A 21,309-nucleotide genomic window follows, 5' to 3' on the forward strand; every position below is an offset into this window, starting at 1 on the left:
GCAGCATTTGTGCAGAATGCAATGTTAACTTATTTTTTATGTTAGGGAAATGCGTACAAACGATACTGTAAAGGTGGGCAGTCAGTCAGATTAGCCTGGTAAGTTATTGTTCAGGTGCTCTCTCAGCGTTTATTTGCCAGACAAAGGTTTTGGCTTTCTAATATAGAAAATGACGACAAAGCTCTTAACTAAATTGCACACCTAAGTTACAGTGCTTCTGACGTATGTTAATCTTTAACATCACAGATTTCATGCATTTTGTGTACTTGCATCTTTTTTATTGTGCAGAAAAAGCCTTTAAAAGCTGTCAAATTGAATTTACATTTATTTCACATTTAAATAGCCTCAGCCAGATGTTGCCATAATCTATGACATCATGAGATGGTGGTACAATATTGCCATTGTGGCATTGCTACCAATCCTTCAAGTTTGCACCATTGTATTTTGTTGCAAATCAGAGTCTCAATTTTGTTGAAGTTGGATATTGGGTATACCATAAAATAATTTAGTTTGTCAAAATCTCATACTTTCCTTTGCCTTAACTCTTTCATTACCACGCCTATTCAAATCGATCACTGGTGAACAATGCTTTAGGTCGCCAATCTCAACTTATCGGAACCGTTTCTTATCCATATAAGGCCATCCAGTAGTTAGTACAGGCACTGCACTTTCAGAATCTGTTTAAGTTTTCGCACTGCGGCGATGTCGTGATTTTTTACGGACCATTTTGCAAACTAATGCATGTATGTTCTAGTGAAAAGAGGCGCGGCTGTCACCTTCTGCCATGCTCAAGAAAAAAGCATGCTGCTCATGATTACGCCGTACTAGCATCAAAATTTTGTAATCAGATGACTCCCAGCATGTCGTGAATTAAATTATATCGCCGGCTCTGCCGTCCAACAGTGCTGAGTGGTGATAATTAACCGAAAATGACGCCATCTGGTCATTGGTGCGCTTTGGTTTGGAGTACGAGTCGCTTTATTCCAATAAAGTGTATTTCTGAAGGTCCACCGCATGACCTGGCTTTTGCAACCAGTTTCCAAGAGTTTCGGTTACCTCGTAAAATCCTGGCAAGGGGCGCTGCCGGTGTCACTGCGCAGTTAATGAAAGTCGCTCCCATGGCGTTGTCCCGCGCGGCTGCGTCGCGAGAAAAGCGTCCTGCTCGAAACTATGCTGCACCCGCATTTCAATTTAGAGATGAGGACTCTAGTTATGATCCTGAAGATGGACAGTAAAGCAGATACAAGCTCTGATTGTGACTATGTTTTGAGTCGGCATGGCACATCCGCAGCTGTTCACCGGCGAGTTTACTTTACGGCCTTGAGTGGTTTCCTTCCTTGTGTGTGCTTATCTGCTGATCTTTTTTCACGACTTGAGAGCTTTACTGATTATCTTCAGGGTGCATACTTCGCTTGGTTATGAGTTGCTGCCATCAGCAGCAAGGAAACTTTCGTTCACGCCAAGAAGGCCGCCTGTAGCGCATCTCGGTCCAGCACTACGGATCAGCGCAAGACAGTTTACAATGGTGTGGGATTTCTTTCTACTGTTCTTCTCTGCAGAGGTGATAAAGACAATGTGAAAAAATGCAAACAGATATGCTTGCACGCATAATATTGTAGTTGCCCAGCTACATTGAAAGCTATCAGCCCTGGAAAATGTGCATGACTCTAGACGAACTGGTGAAGTACGTTCCTTGGACATCTCGTCGGACCATCCTCAGAAGATGCCGAAAAGACAGAACTGCAAAATGTGTTATGAGGACCACAAAGTTGAACAAAAACCAGACGTTTTTTGGGAAAGGTGGGGAGTGCACCTATGCTTCACAAAATCCAGGAACTGCTTCGCCGCATGATATGAGCGATGAACTGGTCTTAGTTTCTTTTTTGTATCCGAAGAATGGCGGTGTACTTAGCATTTATTTTTTCAGAGACTATTCCTGGGTAATATATCTTTGAAATGTATATTCTGAATTTTCTTTGATATTAATATTTTTGTAGATATGATGTTTTGTTATTTTTGTTTTCTACAACTGGCAGCAAAAATGGCGCTTTCTAGAATTTTTGTATTACCTAATATTTTTTTTTGTTTGGTAATGTATGTTGCCAAACAGATTTCATTATGCACAATATGCTATGCTGCAATGTGTGCGGGAATATTATTTGTAGTGGTAGATATTTTTTTTCCGAGACCTATAGTGAAACTACCATTTTCTCGCAGTAACGAAAGAGTTAAAGGGCTCCTCACCAGGCCACATAGCAAATTTTGGTTACTCTGGAACGTGTTATGTACTCTCTAAGGAGTGTTCTACTGCAAGAATGTTTCAAATTAGTTAATAGCTGAGATAATATCTGAAGTCGTGCAAACCAATGATTTCAGGACGTGAGTGTCATCACCAACATAGACACTCTCTCCACTTTCCCCGTCCAGCCTCCGCAAGTGAAATTCCTTCCCTGCAATCTCCCATACCAGAGCTGGAGAGTCACGTGACGCATACGTCACGGGCTCCGTGTCCTTTTTTTTCTCGCTTTTTTGCTGTGCAGCGCACTTCTGCTTGCAGTCGTGCACATGAGCTGTTGCATTTGCCTTGTTTCGCGCAGCGCACGATTTTGCATGTTGTGCGTGACAACACCTGACCAGCGGTATAAGTCAGTGCTACACGAACACTGAGGCAGACACAAGTGGATCACAGAACATGATCATGTGCTGTAATACGGTAGAAAATGACATATTTTCACTCTCAGCGCCCACGACTGCATGATGTGAAAACAAGCAAACGAAATGCGAGTACATCTCTCTTGATGCAGTGTGAAGTAAAACAAAAACATGCGGACATTCGGTTTGTGTGTTTTTTATTTCTCTACGCTTTAATTTGTCTATTGAAGCAACAGACTACACAAATAACAGATGTTGTCTTGAATAATTCTTGAAGTGTCTCGTGTCCCTGTGAGCGACATCGCAGCATGTACATGTATGTAGGCGCACTTGCTGATATACGTCATCCCTTCGTGTTTGAGCATGGCGCCCGCGAGGAGAAGGGCAAACGGCATTTAGTTTGAAATTTCAGCTTTTTCTGCAGCGTGTAGTAATGCAATTCTTAGCAGACACGATCGTGAGCGTGCATTGCATAGACTATGCATATCAGCTCAAAATTTCCGCACCTGGCGAGGGGCCCTTTAAAGGGACCCTAATGCAAGACACGAAATCCGCTTAGACGGTTAAAGCGTTCTTTGAAAACTGTTGTCAATTTGGATATAATAGGTTGATCATTAGAAGCGAAAATGAAGGTCAAAGTTTGTTTTTGAATTTCACACCGAATTCCCAACGGCGGGATGCCATTGTGACGTCATGGATTTCAAAGTAATATTGCCTCTTCAGGCCGTGTTGGCTCAGCAAAAGTTTCTGTTACTTGCCAACTTGCCATGTTCAATCTTTCGCTGTTTTGGAACACAATGTAGTCGATTTTTATACCTAAAGAATTACCTAGGTCTGCCTAGAAGACGCTGTCAACGTCTATGACGTCACAGCGAGCTGGACGTCATACTGGGGTCCGCAGTGTGACATCGCTCGTGGTGACGCGTGACTTCGAGAATTATTCAAGGCAACATCTGTTATTTGTGTGATCTGTTGCTTGAATTGAGGAATTGAAGTTTAGAAAAATAATAAAACACACTAAAGGAATGTCTTCATGCTTTTTGTTTTACTTCGCACCAAAGCAAGAGAGATGTACTTTCGCTTCGTCTGCTTGTTTGCACGGTCGTGCAGTCATGTGCGCAGGTACCGAAACTATGCCATTTTCTACTGTGTTCCAGCACGTGATAATGCTCTGCAATCCGCTTGTACTGCCTCAGTATTCGTGTAGCACTGAATTATACCACTAGGCATGTGTCCTTGTGCACAGTGCGCAAAATCGTGCGCTGCGCGAAACCAGACAATCACAACAGCTCGTGCGCAGCGCCGGAAAAAAAAAAAGAAAAGCGAGGAGAAAAAATAGCTCAGTGCCCTTCCACTCTTTGAAGAAGGATGACCAGCGAAGTTTTGTATGTGGGTCCCTTAATGGCTAACTGCACCTCCGCCGCGGGTCGGCCTGGCATTGCACTTTTCGGGATCGGCCCATGTATGGGGAGTGCTTAATGCCTGCTTCACCTCCGCCGCGGGTCGGGCCGGTATTGCACTACCTTCGCAATCGGCCCACGTATGGGAAGTGCTGAACGCCTGCTTCACCTCCGCCGCGGGCCGACCCGACATTGCACCATCGTCGGGACTGGCCCACATATGGGGAGTGCTTAATGCCTGCATCACCTCTGCCACAGGTGCAGGTTGGCCTGGCATTGCACTATCGTCCGGATTGGCCCACATATGGGGAGTGCTTAACGCCTGCATCACCTCTGCCACAGGTGCAGGTTGGCCCGGCATTGCACTATCTTCGGGATTGGCCCACATATGGGGAGTGCTTAACGCCTGCATCACCTCTGCCACAGGTGCAGGTTGGCCTGGCATTGCACTATCTTCGGGATTGGCCCACATATGGGGAGTGCTTAATGCCTGCTTCACCTCCACCGCGGGTCGGGCTGGTATTGCACTATCTTCGGGATCGGCCCACGTATGGGGAGTGCTTAACGCCTGCTTCACGTGTGCTGCGGGTCGGCCCGGCATTGCACCATCTCCGGGATTGGCCCACGTATGGGGAGTTTTTTTCTTGCCACGCCAACGACACAAATATTTCCTTGGACGGTAGAGGTATACAGCTTCGCTGTAAAAAACGAAGCCAGGGCCCATGACGTATGTGTCTCGCAATCCTCGACGTCCGGTACGGAAAAACACAGGGAAGGAATTTCGCTTGCGGAGGCTAGATGGGGCGAGTGTAGTGAGTGTCTCGCTATGCAGTGGAGGTCGCCTCCTGTAATCGTGGGTTCGCGGCACTGAGTTATTTCTATCTCTGCTATTACTGAGCCGATTTGAAAAATTTTTTGTGGCAGAACGCTCCCTAGAGGACATGTAACAAATTTCAGCGTATAACCAAAATTTGCTGTGGGGCCTGGTGAGGGGCCCTTTAAGATAAAACAGGCCTTGAATGAAATATTTCGTTCCTTTCATTTGCGTGCTGCAATTCTAATATATTCTGAGGAATAATATAGCAAAGACTATAAGACCTGGTTTGAGCAACCTTGGCAGTTGAAGGGTATAGCATCTACCTTGAGTAAATAGCATAGATAAACATATAGCATACATATACATAAATATGTACAGAACATCATGGTGATACTGACAGCAAAAATTTGCCTGGAGCGTCCATATAATTGCTATTGCAATAAAAACTGATAAGGGTGAACCAGTTTCTATGTAGCATGACATGTCCACTGAACAACAAGTGGGAGAGAAAAAAAGAACAGTGGCGGCTCAGGATCAGAAGGAAAGCTGTGGCTATGGCTAGTGGGTAGCCATGTCAAGACTGTGACTGACCAAGGAGTTTGAGATAGTTCATATATACGGAAATACGAGAAAGTAAAGACAAAAACTAGCATCTATGTAGCATGTGTTCTATATTGAATTGACATATGAAAAAAAGAAATGGCAGGAGCATAGTACCAGTAGAAAAAAAAAAAAGTGATCAAAGGGTTGAATTCTTTTACTAGATATTGGAATAGCGAACTAACTGCAATAAATACTGTTTATTTCTGGAGAATAGCCAGTTTCTGTTGCTACTGTGTGTTTTAGTTCCAGAAATATCGTGTAACAGTTGGAAATCTTTTTATTACTTTTGTATGAAACAGTGTGCAAATGTAATCTCTCTGTGACACATTTTTGAACATTTCGGAAACCATACATTTAGACAATAGGCCATTCCATCTCAAAGCATTCCAGGTGTTTTGTTGACCCTGTCTGACTCCTTTGAAAAAAAGTTGCAGTATTTCGCCTCAGTATAGCGATTACTACCTCAAAGATTTCTCTGAGGACTTTTGAACTTTGTGCACAGAAGTGAAATTGTGTTGTACAGAATAAACTCTACAAAACTTGTTTTGCCTACTACTGCAAAACTTATTCTGTCTTATGTGAAAATGCTAGTCTTTCTTGACTGTTGCAAAGAATAGGCTTTGTTGAAATTTTCTTTGTTTTTAGACGCAAGAAGAAAAAAATGCAATGAATTGTCTTTTATTGCAGAAATTGTAATTGTTTCATAAAGAATAATGTCATGCGAACTTTTTAGGTGTATGTACTAGCTTATGAAACCATTTTGCGAACAAAAATAATGTTCAGCTAAAATTGGCACAAAGTTAGAGTAAATAGCATTTTGATTCTAATTGCGGCATTAAATACACATTGTAACGGGCCAATTAAAAATACGGCATATAGAGCATTGTAAAACTGGTTTGTTGCAACTTATCCGGGAAGTTTAGGAGTGAAGTTTGTTCTCGGCAAAAACCGAATTTTTTAACTGAGCAATCGAAACTTTGGGCCAGCTTTCTCTTTATTTTACGGCACAGCACATTGCTCAGCACATTAGACGGGCTTGTTTCATGTGATTAAAAACGTTACTGGGCTAATCCATGTAGCTGGGATTTCTAGATCTGACTTACTCATTCCAGTGATCCTGTTAGTTGGATTGCAGTGTTCTAAATAAATATTTTTATGCAGCTTAAGTTTGGTCATGTTGAGTTTGCTCTGGCTGATCACATGTTGACAGCACAATTTATACATGGGACCTGAAGTCGCTTGTGTGTCTTGTCCAGATTCAGTCTCATCGGCTTCTTCGATATCCTTCTGAATGATCTTGTCGTGTTGCTTGTAAAACCTGTCTTAATTGTTGACCCTCCAAACATGGCAGTCTGGCTCCATTGTCTAAAGAATGTTATTTTCTGTGTGGTCGATTTGTCTTTCCACGGTGGCACATTGCAGTGATCTCTCGTCCTATTGTTCATTTCTGTATTGGCGATAACTGCGGGAGGCTGCAATGCTGCCTTGTCATTGTCCTTGTCATGAATATTCGGAGGCTTTCAAGTAAAAATGTTCAGGCTTACTATAGGTACAACGGATGCTCCCAGCACAACACTTGCAGTTATTCAGATTGCCTTATAAAACAAGTGTCCCTTGCACAATTTCACCTAATTTTGTTTCCAGAGCTTTCACTCCATTTGTCATAGGCTTCACCTTAACGATTGCAACATACTTGTAATAATCTGATCCGACAAAGAGCAGTATGTGGTCATTGTTCAGATTAGTGGTTGTGTGTGCAAATTCATTCGATACATTGTGTTTATTATGTTTGTGCCTGGGAGTGGAATATGTTAACTGCATATTATGTCCACCTTGAATGCCTCGTTTGCAATAAACCATTGTCTTGGTTGCCACAGTAGGTGGACTAATACTTTCTTTATTTTCTGCATTTGTTTACCTCCAAATACACCGACTGTCAAAGTTATTTCTTTCGGCACTTTGCATCTCAACTTCTTTGAAATGCTGGCGGTAATAAAGCTCCATTGGCTTCCACAGTCGAGAATTCTGTGATTGCCGAATGTCGTGGTGCCCGCCATCTTGGTATTGATGGTTGCAGGAGTACAAGGGAGCAACCTTGTGTTGCAGCAAGGATGGCTATGGTTGTAAGTACTTTATTCCTTTCCATAGTGAGTTCAGATGAGCACATTGATGTAACATGCCTTTGCAAGAACTTCTTGCGAGTGACTTGACTTCTACTCTCTCTTTGTGATGTTGGATGGCGATAACACAGTGTGTAGGTCAACTGTTCTCTGGAGATGATCTTGTACGATCAGTTTGTCTTCGCCAAGTCATTTTTGGAGAATCTCGGTGGCATCTTTCAAACATTATTTTGTGGCCTGGAGCCTAGAAATAGCCGACGCAGCTGATCCAGTAACAAGTGAGCTCAGGTAATTAACCTTGTCGTCTATTGTCAAGCAAGTATTATCGTTAATAGCAGACTTGAACTGGATCCAAAATTTATGCCATGATTGGTGATTCCCATCAAATTTGATGAGTTCCAGCTGTGGCAACCTGAACTTACCGTGGGTTGTAGTGCTCTTGTTAGTCTGACAGTCGGGACGGTGGGTGCTCTGCATTACGAAGGTACAGTAAATGCTTGTTAACTCGAACTCTGATATCTCGAAATATGGGTGAAGTTGAAATTTCTTTCCTGGCTCAGTGTCAACTCCATAAATTTTCCACCTCTTATCTCGAAATGCTTTTGCGCCATACTCCAGATATATCGAAATCTGCGAAAATGCTTGCAAAAAGTCGTTATCCAAAGCTTTCACGACCTGCTGCGATATTTTTCACAGTAGAGTTCAGGTGCTGAGACACAGCAGGGAACTGCATAGATTTCGCATTTGATAAGCATCACCTTCTGAAACGTGAATGACGTGCTATCAGCTCAGTTGCAAACTGGCTGAGAAGCCAAGTAGATCGCTTATGCTCTGCTCAATTGGCTTTGTAAGTGGAGCGAGGAAAGTGATCTTGCCGCTGCTGGTATGAATGTTGTGCACAAGTGCACTAGCGTTCCCGCTAAGTGGTTGTATAAAAATTGCCATGTTCGCATGACACGACCTGCGTGGAAGTGGCAACTCAGTGACAGACGTTTGAGGAGTCTTGTGTGCTTGCATGTAAACAATGCTTCAAACAGCGTGCATGAATACTGCGTATCTGATATGATCTACATGTCTTCCGGTGGCTAATAGGTTCAATCTTCGCGCATGCTTTTGTGCTTTCCATACACTCTAGGATGGTATCCTCAAGTTTCACTTTTGTGAGACTCCATGATGGAAACATTGAATGGACCAGAGATGTCACAAAGTCGGGGGACATATATAACCGGGGTTCCACGGTACTGCAAGAATTGGGAGAGGATGACGGTGTCTAAGCAGTGAAAATTGCTGGCATTGGAACAACTTTCATGATATTTCACCTACTAGGCTTTGGAGATGTCGGTGCCTATGTGCAATAGCAGTTGCTTGGCTCTGTGTAAGGATTGCTGTTGCCTGTAGACACCCAACGTGTTGGGTACCAAGTCACAGAGTATCTTCCATAAGTGATCTACCAAAAATTACGCTCCTGAGGAGGTATTCTGTAAGAGCCCCCCTAGTGTACATTACCATTTCATCTGCTGCTGAAGTGCTGATTGGCTGTAGTGCCTCGCTACTGCCGACATGCAGCCAAGCCCACCCAATCAGATCTTCAACAGCAGACAAAATGGACATGTCCACTAGGTGGACCCTAATAGAATAGCTCCCCTGGTATATATATTTTGCGAGAAATGTAGCGGCTACTGGCGCCTATTTCGAAAGGGTCTTTGTGGTCTGTGCACAGCCATGGGCTTACATTTTCGGGAATTTGCTTGTCTCGAAACTTTGCTCATCTCGGAACTTTTTCTCAGTTTTTACAACTTGAAGTTAACAGAGTTTTACTGTAATTCCATTGTCGTCATTGCGACTGAGTTTTCGTATCCAGCAGTCCATCATTTCTTGTCTCTCAATTGGTGTGGGGTCTCGTCAGATATTGCATCATCAAGCTTCTGGAGTTAGGATGCAGCATTTCTATGCAGTCAATAATTAAAAAAAAGGATGCTTCTTACTGCGGCATAGAGTTCCAGTTCTTCAAGTGCACTGTGCACCTTGTTCTGATGTTGTCCAGTTGTGAGCAGATGCTTTGTCATCGTTGAAAGAGTCTTTCCATGGTGCTACCTGGAGGTCTTGTCGGCAAGGTCTGTGCAGCTGATAATCATCAAAGGTTGTACTCGGCTCCGCACTTCAGGAGAAGCTTGGTGTCATGGTGCAAGAGTTCTTCCCAGGAGTCAGCACATGTAGTGGATCTTCCGTTGCCTGCAAGATTGAGCTATAGGTGGCAGCATCGTCACCACGTTAGTGTGGACGGGCGGCCGGTGGCACGCATTGAAATGTACAAAGCGGTGCTTCACTGTGTGAAATTCGGGCTGATTTTTTGGTAATGAACTGAACTGGCTGCAGTAAAGTGAGAATGTATTGCTCTCCAATGTCAAATTTTTACACTAGACTCGCGGAACATGTCTGCTATACGTCAATGGTGCCCAATATTCACTCTCTGTTCCTGTACATTCACAGTGCTTCTCCGTGCTTGGCTTGCATTCTGCATATCTTATTGGCACTGCAGTTGCGCAACTCAACTTACTGCGATTCTCGCACTGGTTATAAAGATGCCTGTATTCCTGTACAGTGAAGTAGCTAGTTCTTGTGACTCTACTTCACCTCTTGTATGCAATCATAACTGCATTTTACTTCTTTTTCAATTCTTTATAAGTTTAGTTGAAAAGTACACCACTGCAGTGACTGGGCACTGGTAGAATTGCCATGTTGCTTCGCACATGGTTCTTTTTTTCTTTGTGGTAGCAGGAAAAACGTAGCATTATAGCACAAGGTTGTTTTTGAATTATTATGTGCATGAGATTGATGCAAATAATTTTCTATGATTTCAAGAGGCAATCTTATGTTGTTTTCTTTGTTTGTGAAAAGACTAGCCATTAACACCACCATGCTAAGGAGTGCATTATATTAACCACCAGGTAACTAGGTTTTACGACGTCCTGTGTCTAGTGACTGCAATAACATAAGAAGCCAACAAACACTGACATTAAGGGCAACATAGGGGAAATTACTTGTGGTTAATAAATGAAATAAAGAAACGATAAATTAATGGAAATGAAAGTGGATGAAAAAACAACTTGCCGTAGGTGGGGAACGATGCCACAACCTTCGCAAAAAGATCACATTCTCATGACGCCTGCAGCAGAAAGGATGTTCCACATCCGCCGCCAAGGTCTGTGAGTGGTAGCGCTGGCTAACACTTCCAGGCTACTAGGGAACATAAATACCCAAGAAAGTGGATGGAGAAACGGCGCCGCGGTAGCTCAATTCGTAGAGCATTGCACACGAAATGCAAAGGTTGTGGGATCGTCCCCCACCTGCGGCAAGTTGTTTTTTTCATCCACTTTCATTAACATTAATTTATCATTTCTTTATTTCATTTATTAAGCACAAGTAATTTCTCCCATGTTGTCCTTGGTGTCAGTGTTTGTTGGCTTCTTATGATATGACTGATATATGATTAACAAAGCCGTGGCGTAGAGGTAGAGTATCCACCTCGCATGCAAGAGGACCGTGGTTTGAATCCCGGTGCCGCGCAATTTTCCAATGGATAAAAAAAAAAGAAAAAAAAAATCCGTGTGTTGATAAAATTGCATAAACAGGCCTGGAGTGTGGCCTGATCCTGATGACCAGAACCGGTAACGCATTCTCTCACCAGAGCAGGATTGGCCACCCTGGTGCAGTACTTGGCCACAACTTCCTTTATGAATACAACAATCAAACCCCGGCCGTCAGTCCCCAGCAGCTGCGAAGTAACTGACCATGGCGGTGGTCAGACCTGTGACGCAGCAGAGGGTGCTAAGAATACCTGGGTCCGAACAGGCCGCCATTGGAATCTGAACTTGGCAACGTTTAACGTTAGAATGTTATCTAGTAAGGCGAGTCTAGCAGTGTTATTGGAGGAATTAGAGGGTAATAAATGGTATATTATAGGGCTCAGTGAAGTTAGGAGGACAAAAGAAGCATATATAGTGCTAAAAAGCGGGCACGTCCTGTGCTACCGGGGCTTAGTGGAGAGACGAGAACTAGGAGTCGGATTCCTGATTAATAAGGATATAGCTGGTAACATACAGGAATCCTGTAGCATTAATGAGAGAGTGGCAGGTCTTGTTCTGAAACTTAATAAGAGGTACAAATTGAAGGTCGTACAGGTCTACGCCCGTACATCCAGTCATGATGACCAGGAAGTCGAAAGCTTCTATGAAGACGTGGAATCAGCTATGGGTAAAGTCAAAACAAGATACACTATACTGATGGGTGACTTCAATGCCAGGGTAGGCAAGAAACAGGCTGGAGACAAGTCGGGGGAATATGACATAGGCTCTAGGAATAGCAGGGAAAAGTTATTAGTAGAGTTTGCAGAACAGAATAATATGCGGATAATGAATACCTTCTTCCGCAAGCAGGATAGCCGAAAGTGGACATGGAGGAGCCCAAAAGCCAGACTAGAAATGAAATAGACTTTATACTCTGCGCTAACCCTGGCATCATACAATATATGGATGGGCTCAGCAAGGTGCGCTGCAGTGACCATAGGATGGTGAGAACTCGAATTAGCCTAGACTTGAGGAGGGAACGGAAGAAACTGGTACATAAGAAGCCGATCAACGAGTTAGCAGTAAGAGGGAAAATAGAGGAATTGTGGATTGCTTTAACTCAGGAAGAGGACCTTAGTGTTAAAGCAATGAACGACAATCTTATGGGCATCATTAAGGAGTGTGCAATAGAAGTCGGTGGCAACTCCGTTAGACAGGATACCAGTAAGCTATCGCAGGAGACGAAAGATCTGATCAAGAAACGCCAATGTATGAAAGCCTCTAACCCTACAGCTAGAATAGCACTGGCAGAACTTTCGAAGTTAATCAACAAGCATAAGACAGCTGACATAAGGAAGTATAATATGGATAGAATTGAACATGCTCTCAGGAATGGAGGAAGCCTAAAAGCCGTGAAAAAACTATGAATAAGCAAGAATCAGATGCATGCGTTAAGAGAAAAAGCCTGCAATATCATTGCTAATATGGATGAGATAATTCAAGTGGCTGAGGAGTTCTATAGAGATTTTTACAGTACCAGTGGCACCCACGACAATAATGGAAGAGAGAATAGTCTAGAGGGATTTGAAATCCCACAAGTAACGCTGGAAGAAGTAAAGAAAGCCTTGGGAGCTATGCAAAGGGGGAAGGCAGCTGGGGAGGATCAGGTAACAGGAGATTTGTTGAAGGATGGTGGGCAGATTGTTCTAGAGAAACTGGCCCTGTATACGGAATGCCTCATGATCTCGAGCGTACCGAAATCTTGGAAGAACACTAACATAATCCTAATCCATAAGAAAAGGGACGCCAAAGACTTGAAAAATTATAGACCGATCAGCTTACTGTCCGTTGCTTACAAAGTATTTACTAAGGTAATCACAAATAGAATCAGGAACACCTTAGACTTCTGTCAACCAAAGGACCCGGCAGGATTCTGTAAAGGCTATTCAACAATAGACCATATTCACACTGTCAATCAGGTAATAGAGAAATGTGCGGAATATAACCAACCCTTATATATAGCTTTCATTGATTACGAGAAAGCATTTGATTCAGTCGAAACCTCAGCAGTCATAGACATTACGGAACCAGGGTGTAGAAGAGCCCTATGTAAATATACTGAAAGATATCTATAGCGGCTCCACAGCCACCGTAGTCCTCCATAAAGAAAGCAACAAAATCCCAATAAAGAGAGGCGTCAGGCAGGGAGATGCGATCTCTCCAATGCTATTCACAGCGTGTTTCCAGCGACCTGGATTGCAGAGACCTGGACAATCCAGAGACCTGGATTGGGACGAATTGGGGATAAGAGTTAATGGAGAATACCTTAGTTACTTGCGATTCGCTGATGATATCGCCTTGCTTAGTAACTCAGGGGACCAATTTCAATGCATGCTCACTGACCTGGAGAGGCAAAGCAGAAGGGGGGGTCTAAAAATTAATCTGCAGAAAACTAAAGTAATGTTTAACAGTCTCGTAAGAGAACAGCAGTTTACGATAGATAGTGAGGCACTGGAGGTGGTAAGGGAATACATCTACTTAGAGCAGGTAGTGACCGCGGATCCGGATCATGAGACTGAAATAATCAGAAGAATAAAAATGGGCTGGGGTGCGTTTGGCCGGCATTCTCTGGTCATGAACAGCAGGTTGCCATTATCCCTCATGAGAGAGAGAGAGAGGGCTCTTTATTAGAAAAACAGAGAATTTTGCCGGCGCGTATATAACCGCTGGCATGCTACTCTGTATAGGGATGGGGATTGGGATTAAAAGATTCCAGGAAAGACCTCTCAAGAGAAAAGTGTATAACAGCTGTGTAACCTGGAGGCTTACGAAAAGGGTTCTACTTAAATTGAGGACGACGCAGCGAGCTATGGAAAGAAGAATGATGGGTGTAACCTTAAGGGATAAGAAAAGAGCAGATTGGGTGAGAGAACAAATGCGAGTTAATGACATCTTAGTTGAAATCAAGAAAAAGAAATGGTGTCAGAGTTGGAGGGAAATTCCACCGCTGGCGCCAGTTGTAGGAGTCGAGGACGGACGTTGGGATGAAACACTTGGGAAGGTTTATTTTACATTATGTACAGTGAGACGTCAATGAACAGTCGTACAGTCATTACGGGCCGGCAGCAACTCGGACGCTGCGGCTCGTCGTAAGCAGTTCGAGAAAGGTGAATCCGGGAATGCTCTTGAATCTCTGGAATCCTTCTTTTAAACCCCTCGAGGACTGGAAGTCGCGTCATGTTCGGCCAATGGTTGGCGCCCGTGTCGCGGTGTCACACCCGGCGGCTCTCTGCGGTCTTGCCTTGCAGACTTGCAATGCGCTCTTCAAAGGCGGAGAAGGGGGACGCTTGGACTCCATTGTCCGAGGGCCCACCTACTCCCAACTGTGCCGGGCTATCCTCTCGCTTTCTGGAAGAGTCAAGCAGTGAATAGCTACCGGCGGCGTACGAACTTGTTTGCACGTGAACTTGTGGCCTTCAACTTGTTTGCTCGAGCGCTCCTCTGGAATGTGCTTTCCGTGTTTCTGCGCTTCTCAATTAGTTGTGCTGCGATTCGATGTGGTCTGGGGGAACTCGAAGTAGGCGCAGGAAACAGCTCCATATCTAACAGCTCGTCCTTGCCCCGGTTGTTCTGAATGGCCGGTGAACTCAATTCGCCGGCCATGAGGAACGCTGAAAGAACCTGCAGGGTATTGGTGTCGAGCCTCGTTTGACGAACTTCGGGATCCTGGGCCCTGGAGAACATACGTCAAACAAACAAAACAACACAGCGCTGCACCACGTGTAAGCGCAGGCTCTTCACCCCTGACTCGCCAGGCTATTACCGAGTCAAAATGAACCCTGATCTTTTATTTCCCCAATTTTGACAAAACAGTTCCAACCACCCTTCCAAACAGCTATCCATTTCTCCTCGAAAGCCGACAAGACCAGAGTACTATTGTTGTTGCAAAACAAAGGGTCGTTGACGTTGCAAACAACAAATGAAAACAGCCGAACATAACTTAAGTGGCCTAACTACACGAACAGCATGTTTCCAATCTATCGCAGTGGCATACTTATCGCACGTATTGGTGCCACTGAACAATCTGGTCAACCTCACAAATACGTAATCACAAGCGCACTAGCCTTGTGGTCACTAAACAGAATGCGTACTTGCGTTGTAGGCAAACTTTTCATTTACGCTTACTCACGTTTCTTCCCTGAAAGTCCTACAGGACACGTGGCTTAAACGAATAATTAAACTTGCGGGACTTACACACTCCGCAGAACCCTTAAAATAATGCGTCTTCTAATAACTCATTCCACGCATACTTTTCAGAGAAGTCAGAATACGGCTGCCCTCAACACACGAGCAACCCAGTCATAAATCTCCTTCCTTCCGTCCACACAGGACACGCGCTAATGGAACTAAGAACGCTTCTCCGTGCAAATCATGCACTCACTGAAAACTATTCGGTTAACCTTAGAAAATAAAAAAACACATAAAAAAAGAAGGTTAACTAAAAACACACGCGCGTTATGATAGGCCTCTCACCGATAACCTTGACCCTCAGGTTACTCACACACAAAAAAAAGAAAGCCTATTTACTCATTAACTAACACTCGCGAGACTACATGTTTTAAAAAAAAAACTGCCTCTTTGAAATCTTGAGCTTCTCAATCAAAACATACACATAGCTCATACCTTACATATTGAAAGGAACTTACATCGCGAAAATTACCAAGTGCTCAAAAATAAAACAAAACAGAACGTTTTACTTCTACGGAAGCTCTGTTTGCCTCCCGTTCCAAACGTTTACGTCTGACTCATACTTTGAGCCGTACCCGAGGTGGTCGCGGTTTGAAAAGCTACTCTGGCTGCCGAGGAACAACAAAAGGGCTGACTCACTATCAGCTCCCCCAAGACGTTACGGTCTCCTGCCAATTTGCGTCCTGGCACCCCGCTTTCCTCACAAACTCGATTGACCGCGTCGCTACTCCCCACCTGGTCTCGTCCTGCCACCTTGCGCTTCTTCGTACTGCACGCTGAGCTTTGAAAAGAACTACAGAACGACGAGGAGTTTAACTGCCCCGTGCCCTTTGTCCGCGTCCGTGCAGAACATGCTTCGCGGTCCCCCTTTGACCGGTGGCTCGAACGTTTTGGATGCGTCAACATCGTCCGTGACGACCGTACCTTTTTCCTCGCGCCCTGCCCTTTTGGGTTTCTCGCCATCTTTGGCGGCGCTACATTAGTTACCGTCTTTCGGTCTTTACCGCGCTTCTTTTTACGGTGCTTTCTCTTTGCACTCGCTTTCATGTCGTCATCTTGTGCCTCGTGCTGGCCGTTACACATCTCGTCGGCCCGAGTCGGTCTCTTACCCGCACAGTCTGAGTGATTTACATTTAAATCTACTCTCACTTTGCCTCGACTGGCGGACAGCTCAACCGACTCTGGCACAATGCAGCAGGCTTTACTCGAGTTATGGAACTCGCACTCTTGCGAACTGCCCTCTACTGCATTGCCCAGCTCACGCTGTGCATCGGCATACAGCCCGTCGGTATCGATCGATGTGTCACGCGCACAGTCCGAATGATTAACAACGGAATCATCCCTATCTAGGCTATCTAAACTGGCGGAGAGCTGCACCGATCCCTGAACAATGCAGTTGTTCTCTCGTGAACTACGGAGCTCGCCATCCCGAGAACTACTCTCAACTGCATCGCTCAATTCGCACTTCACTTCTGCACGCAGATCTGGCTCTACATGGGTGCTCGCATCACTTGGGTCAGCAGTACTCTTTTCTTCGCTAGCAACCTCGCTAACATTACCAGCGACGCACACGCGCGGTAACTGTGCCAATTTGTTCGCAGCTGGCCTAGCTGTCTCTACAGTCATCTGTTGGCACAGCACCTCGTCGCTCTCCCTGCGGCCTTTAACGGCCTCTGTTGCCACTAAGGCATCGTTAGCAGCTAGCCTTTTCCTTTCACTTATGTATCTGCAGCCAATCTCACAGGCACTACTCTTCTCGTCGGCTTTTGGCGAAAATCCGCTCGATGCTGCCTCATTCTTTCGCTCTGTACTACCTACAGAACTCTCAGACAGCCGTTGTCTCTGTGCCATTAACTGATCACAATACTGTATCTCTTTGATCAATGCTGCCTTCTCTCTCTCATACTATTGCTCAAGCTCACGCTTACGTTCCTGATACTCACGTTCGCGTTCATTCTCACATTCGTGACGCTCACACCTAAGAGTAAGTTCTTGAAGCTCACGCTTCCGTTCATTCTCGCGTTCTTGACGCTTACGCTCACTCTTACGTTCACGACGCTCACGCTCCCGTGGTTCCTGTATCATTCCCAAGCAAGCTCAATGCTTTTATCATCATTGCCACTATCTTGAATTGCCTTTATGATAGCCGGCGTTTTCATCTGTTCGTCCGCCTCAACTCCCAAGTCGTCGCACACCAACAACAAGTCTAACCTCGTCAACCTTCTAAGATCCATGGCAGCTGCCCCGACAGGTGGTTAGAACTGTTTTCCTTAATTAATTTGTGCAAACACACAATGCATCAAATTCCCGATTCCCAGAACTATCAAAATGAACACACAACATTTGAGTCTGGCGAATCAAAAGGAAAAAAAACCACGCGCTCACTTACGGTTGCAGCACCCTGCCATCCGGTTCATTTGTCCGCTGTTCCCGGTTCCTCCGGACTCCCTGGGTCGAAGGCTTGCTCTTCTTCGCTACTCCCAGTTTCTTCGGACCTCTTTCGACGAAGGCTCTCTCTTCTTCGCTCTTCCCGGTTCCTTAGGATCTTTCTCGACGAAGGTTGTTCCGTAGCGCTGCCACCATCTGTTGCATTCGGAGGCGATCCCACCGCTGCCACCAGATGTAGGGGTTGAGGGACGGACTTCGGTATGAAAACAAACTTGGGAGTACTTATTTTACATTATATACAGAGAGGGGAGAGTCAAGTAACAGTCGTGCAGTCATTACGGGCCGGCAGCAACTCGGACGCTGCGGCCCGCGGCAAGAAGTTCGAGAGAGGTGAAACAGGGAATGCTCTTGAATCTCTGGAATCCTTCTTTTAAACCCCTCGAGGACTGGAAGTCGCGTCATGTTCGGCCAATGGGAGAGTCCGCTCAGATGACGCCATTTTCGGCCAATGGTTGGCGCCCGTGTCGCGGTGTCACACCCGGCGGCTCTCTGCGGTCTTGCCTTGCAGACTTGCAATGCGCTCTTCAAAGGCGGAGAAGGGGGACGCTTGGGCTCCATTGTCCGAGGGCCCACCTACTCCCAACAGTGCCGGGCTATCCCCTCGCTTTCTGGAAGAGTCAAGCAGTGAATAGCTACCGGCGGCGTACGAACTTGTTTGCACGTGAACTTGTGGCCTTCAACTTGTTTGCTCGAGCGCTCCTCTGGAATGTGCTTTCCGTGTTTCTGCGCTTCTCAATTAGTTGTGCTGCGATTCGATGTGATCTGGGGGAACTCGAAGTAGGCGCAGGAAACAGCTCCATATCTAACAATGGGCATGGGCAGGACATGTAATGAGGAGGGAAGATAACCGATGGTCATTAAGGGTTACGGACTTGATTCCAAGGGAAGGGAAGCGTAGCTGGGGGCGGCAGAAAGTTAGGTGGGCGGATGAGCATAAGAAGTTTGCAGGGACAACATGGCCACAATTAGTACATGACCGGGGTAGCTGGAGAAGTATGGGAGAGGCGTTTGCCCTGCAGTGGGCATAACCATGCTGCTGCTGCTGATGATGACGATGACTTATAAAAATGGGCCCCTCGGTTAACCCCCTTTCTTCTTGTTAGTGGCTATAATGTTACACATGATGCTCGTGTAATACTCTATGTTAGCTTCTCTTTTATAGCATATAATCAAGGTACCAAAGTGCAAAAGATTTACTTGCGATGCAAAATTATTTCTGGTAGGCGGATATCCACTTCATAAAATGGCCCCTCAGGAACAACTAAGGATGGTCGCATAACTGCTGACAGTTATGCGACCATTCAATTGTATTGGGCCACATAATATGGATATTTGATTTTATTTCCTCCTGCTGAGTGATTTCAAGCCACCTTGCTCATGTTTTGTGGTATCACAAAGGTTGTGAAAGGATTAACACATTGTTACGAGGAATCATGACAGTGCTGTCTTCAAATAATGCAGCAACCACTTTATTTAAAGTGATGTCAAACATTTTTTGTTAAGTATTGAGATCATAATGCGGCAGTAAAATTCAAATGACTGTGACGAACGGAGGTCGTGACGATCACACATTGTGAGCTCAACACATGCAGTCACCAATTTTATTGTACTGCAAAGGCTACAGCACAAAGTCAAATGAGTCTCAACATCATCAAAAAATGTATACCACTATTTATGACCGTGATAGAACCATGGAGGAAAGAAACTTTAAAGGATGTGTGCATCACACATGCACATATAAAGAAGCAGCAGTTAGCCGACGATGTGATGCGCCATCCACACCATCGTGGTTAGGCCAATGTCTACCATGCGGCGACTCCACTTAATCTTGTGGCCAATAGGGTCCCCTTGCTAGCTGGACGGCGGTCGACGAAGAGCCAGGCAGGCACGTCTTTTGAAGATGAATTAATGGCACTGGGACAGTTTCCCAAGGAATGCGCAGCAGTACGAGATCTAAGAGCAGAATGACATGGTGATGATAATGGCTCTTTCTGTGGAAGTAGTCGCGACAAGCTAGTATACACACCTGAGAAGCCCACAATGTGGTATCATTCCTCATGAAACAGTTAATTTTATTCTATGAAAGTTCTGATTTGCTGCATTTTGTCTCTTTTTCTCATAGGCCAAACACTGAAAATGGCAATGAAGCTTATTTGTAATAGTCATGAAAGATTAGCATTTTTATGTTACATAAAGCAATTTTGCAGTAGTGGGCAAAAACTATAAGTAATTTAGTAGAAAATATTCTGCAAGGTGTAGTTTCACTTCTGTGCGCTACGTTCAAAGTGCCCTCACAGCATCAAGAATGTTTTCCCAGAAAAAGATCTTTTCACGTAGTGCTTCGCACACTTAGTTAAAATGCAATGATTTTTTCGAAGCAATCAGAGATGATCGACAATACACCTGGTACGCTGGAGATGGAATGACCATTTAAAATGGACTCATTTAAAAATGGACTCAAAGGTACTGTGGAAATCTGATCATCTTTATCAGAAGCTCAGCTTCCCAACTTTATTGTTGAAACCATCACCTGAGCATGCTGTTAGCCTCAGTAACATAGTTTGACAGTAATGCATTACTTCAAAATAAAGGGTTACCATGTTGTTTTTTACCTGTAAATAGGCTCCACTATTTCTTTTGTATCTTTCGGTACAGTAACTGTGCGTTGTTGTGGGCTGTAAGAGTTGTGACCATCATGTGAAATGACGTGTACAACAAATGCATTTCATGAAAAACTATTCATGAACTAGAGGGAGCTGAGAAATTTCAGAGGACCTGCCAGAGTGGATCAGTGGCTATGGCGTTCTGCTGCTGAGTTTAAGGTTGCGAGTTCACTTCTTGCACTACATTTTGTTGAGTGCAGAAATGCTCATGTGCTTAGGTGCATGTTAAATGTACTGGTTAAAATTAATCCGTAGTTCAGCGCTGCAGTGGTCCTTCTTAGCCCACTGTGTAGTTTTGGGACCTTGAAGCCCACACTTCATTTATTAGAAAGTTCAGAGTGTTGAAACAAAGCGCCAGAAGGGAGGACTTGTGCATTTGTTCTGCGCTGTTCTATGGCAACATTATGGCAGATAATTGTAGGGATATTTGAAGGACTGATGACTACTGCCTACTTGGAGTATTGACATTAGCTTGTGTCATTCCTTTCTTATTAGGGGCAAGAATATCCAGTATTTATTTTTCAATGACATGTTACGTTGGGAAAACATTGCAGAAGAAAAGTTGAAACAACGATTTATTGTTTTCAGGAGGTTTCGTCGGGACATTGAACTTCTCAAAGCTGGACAGATAGATGACAGACTGGATGAGCTGCTGAAGCAGATTCAAGAGTGAGTAGCACTTGTGATTGTATTTATGTAAAGGTGTGTGAATATTCAAAACATTCATATAACCAATCGAATATTGTCCTATTCGCTTCAATCCTCGAATCAAATAGTGACTACATACGATTA

General features: G+C 44.5%; 1 protein-coding gene across 6 annotated transcripts in view; it reads left to right on the forward strand.

Moving 5' to 3' along the window:
- Positions 1 to 21,309, forward strand: part of Brd8 (Bromodomain containing 8) — a 118,442-nt gene that overhangs the window by 2,614 nt on the left and 94,519 nt on the right. For all 6 annotated transcript variants that reach the window (XM_055061339.1, XM_055061337.1, XM_055061338.1 and 3 more), the window contains one exon: positions 21,106 to 21,186. In XM_055061339.1, coding sequence (XP_054917314.1) covers positions 21,106 to 21,186 — 81 coding nt within the window. The remainder of the gene's footprint in view (positions 1 to 21,105; positions 21,187 to 21,309) is intronic.

The sequence above is a fragment of the Dermacentor andersoni genome, chromosome 1, assembly GCF_023375885.2.
Source record: "Dermacentor andersoni chromosome 1, qqDerAnde1_hic_scaffold, whole genome shotgun sequence".
NCBI classification, from domain to species: Eukaryota; Metazoa; Arthropoda; class Arachnida; order Ixodida; family Ixodidae; genus Dermacentor; species Dermacentor andersoni.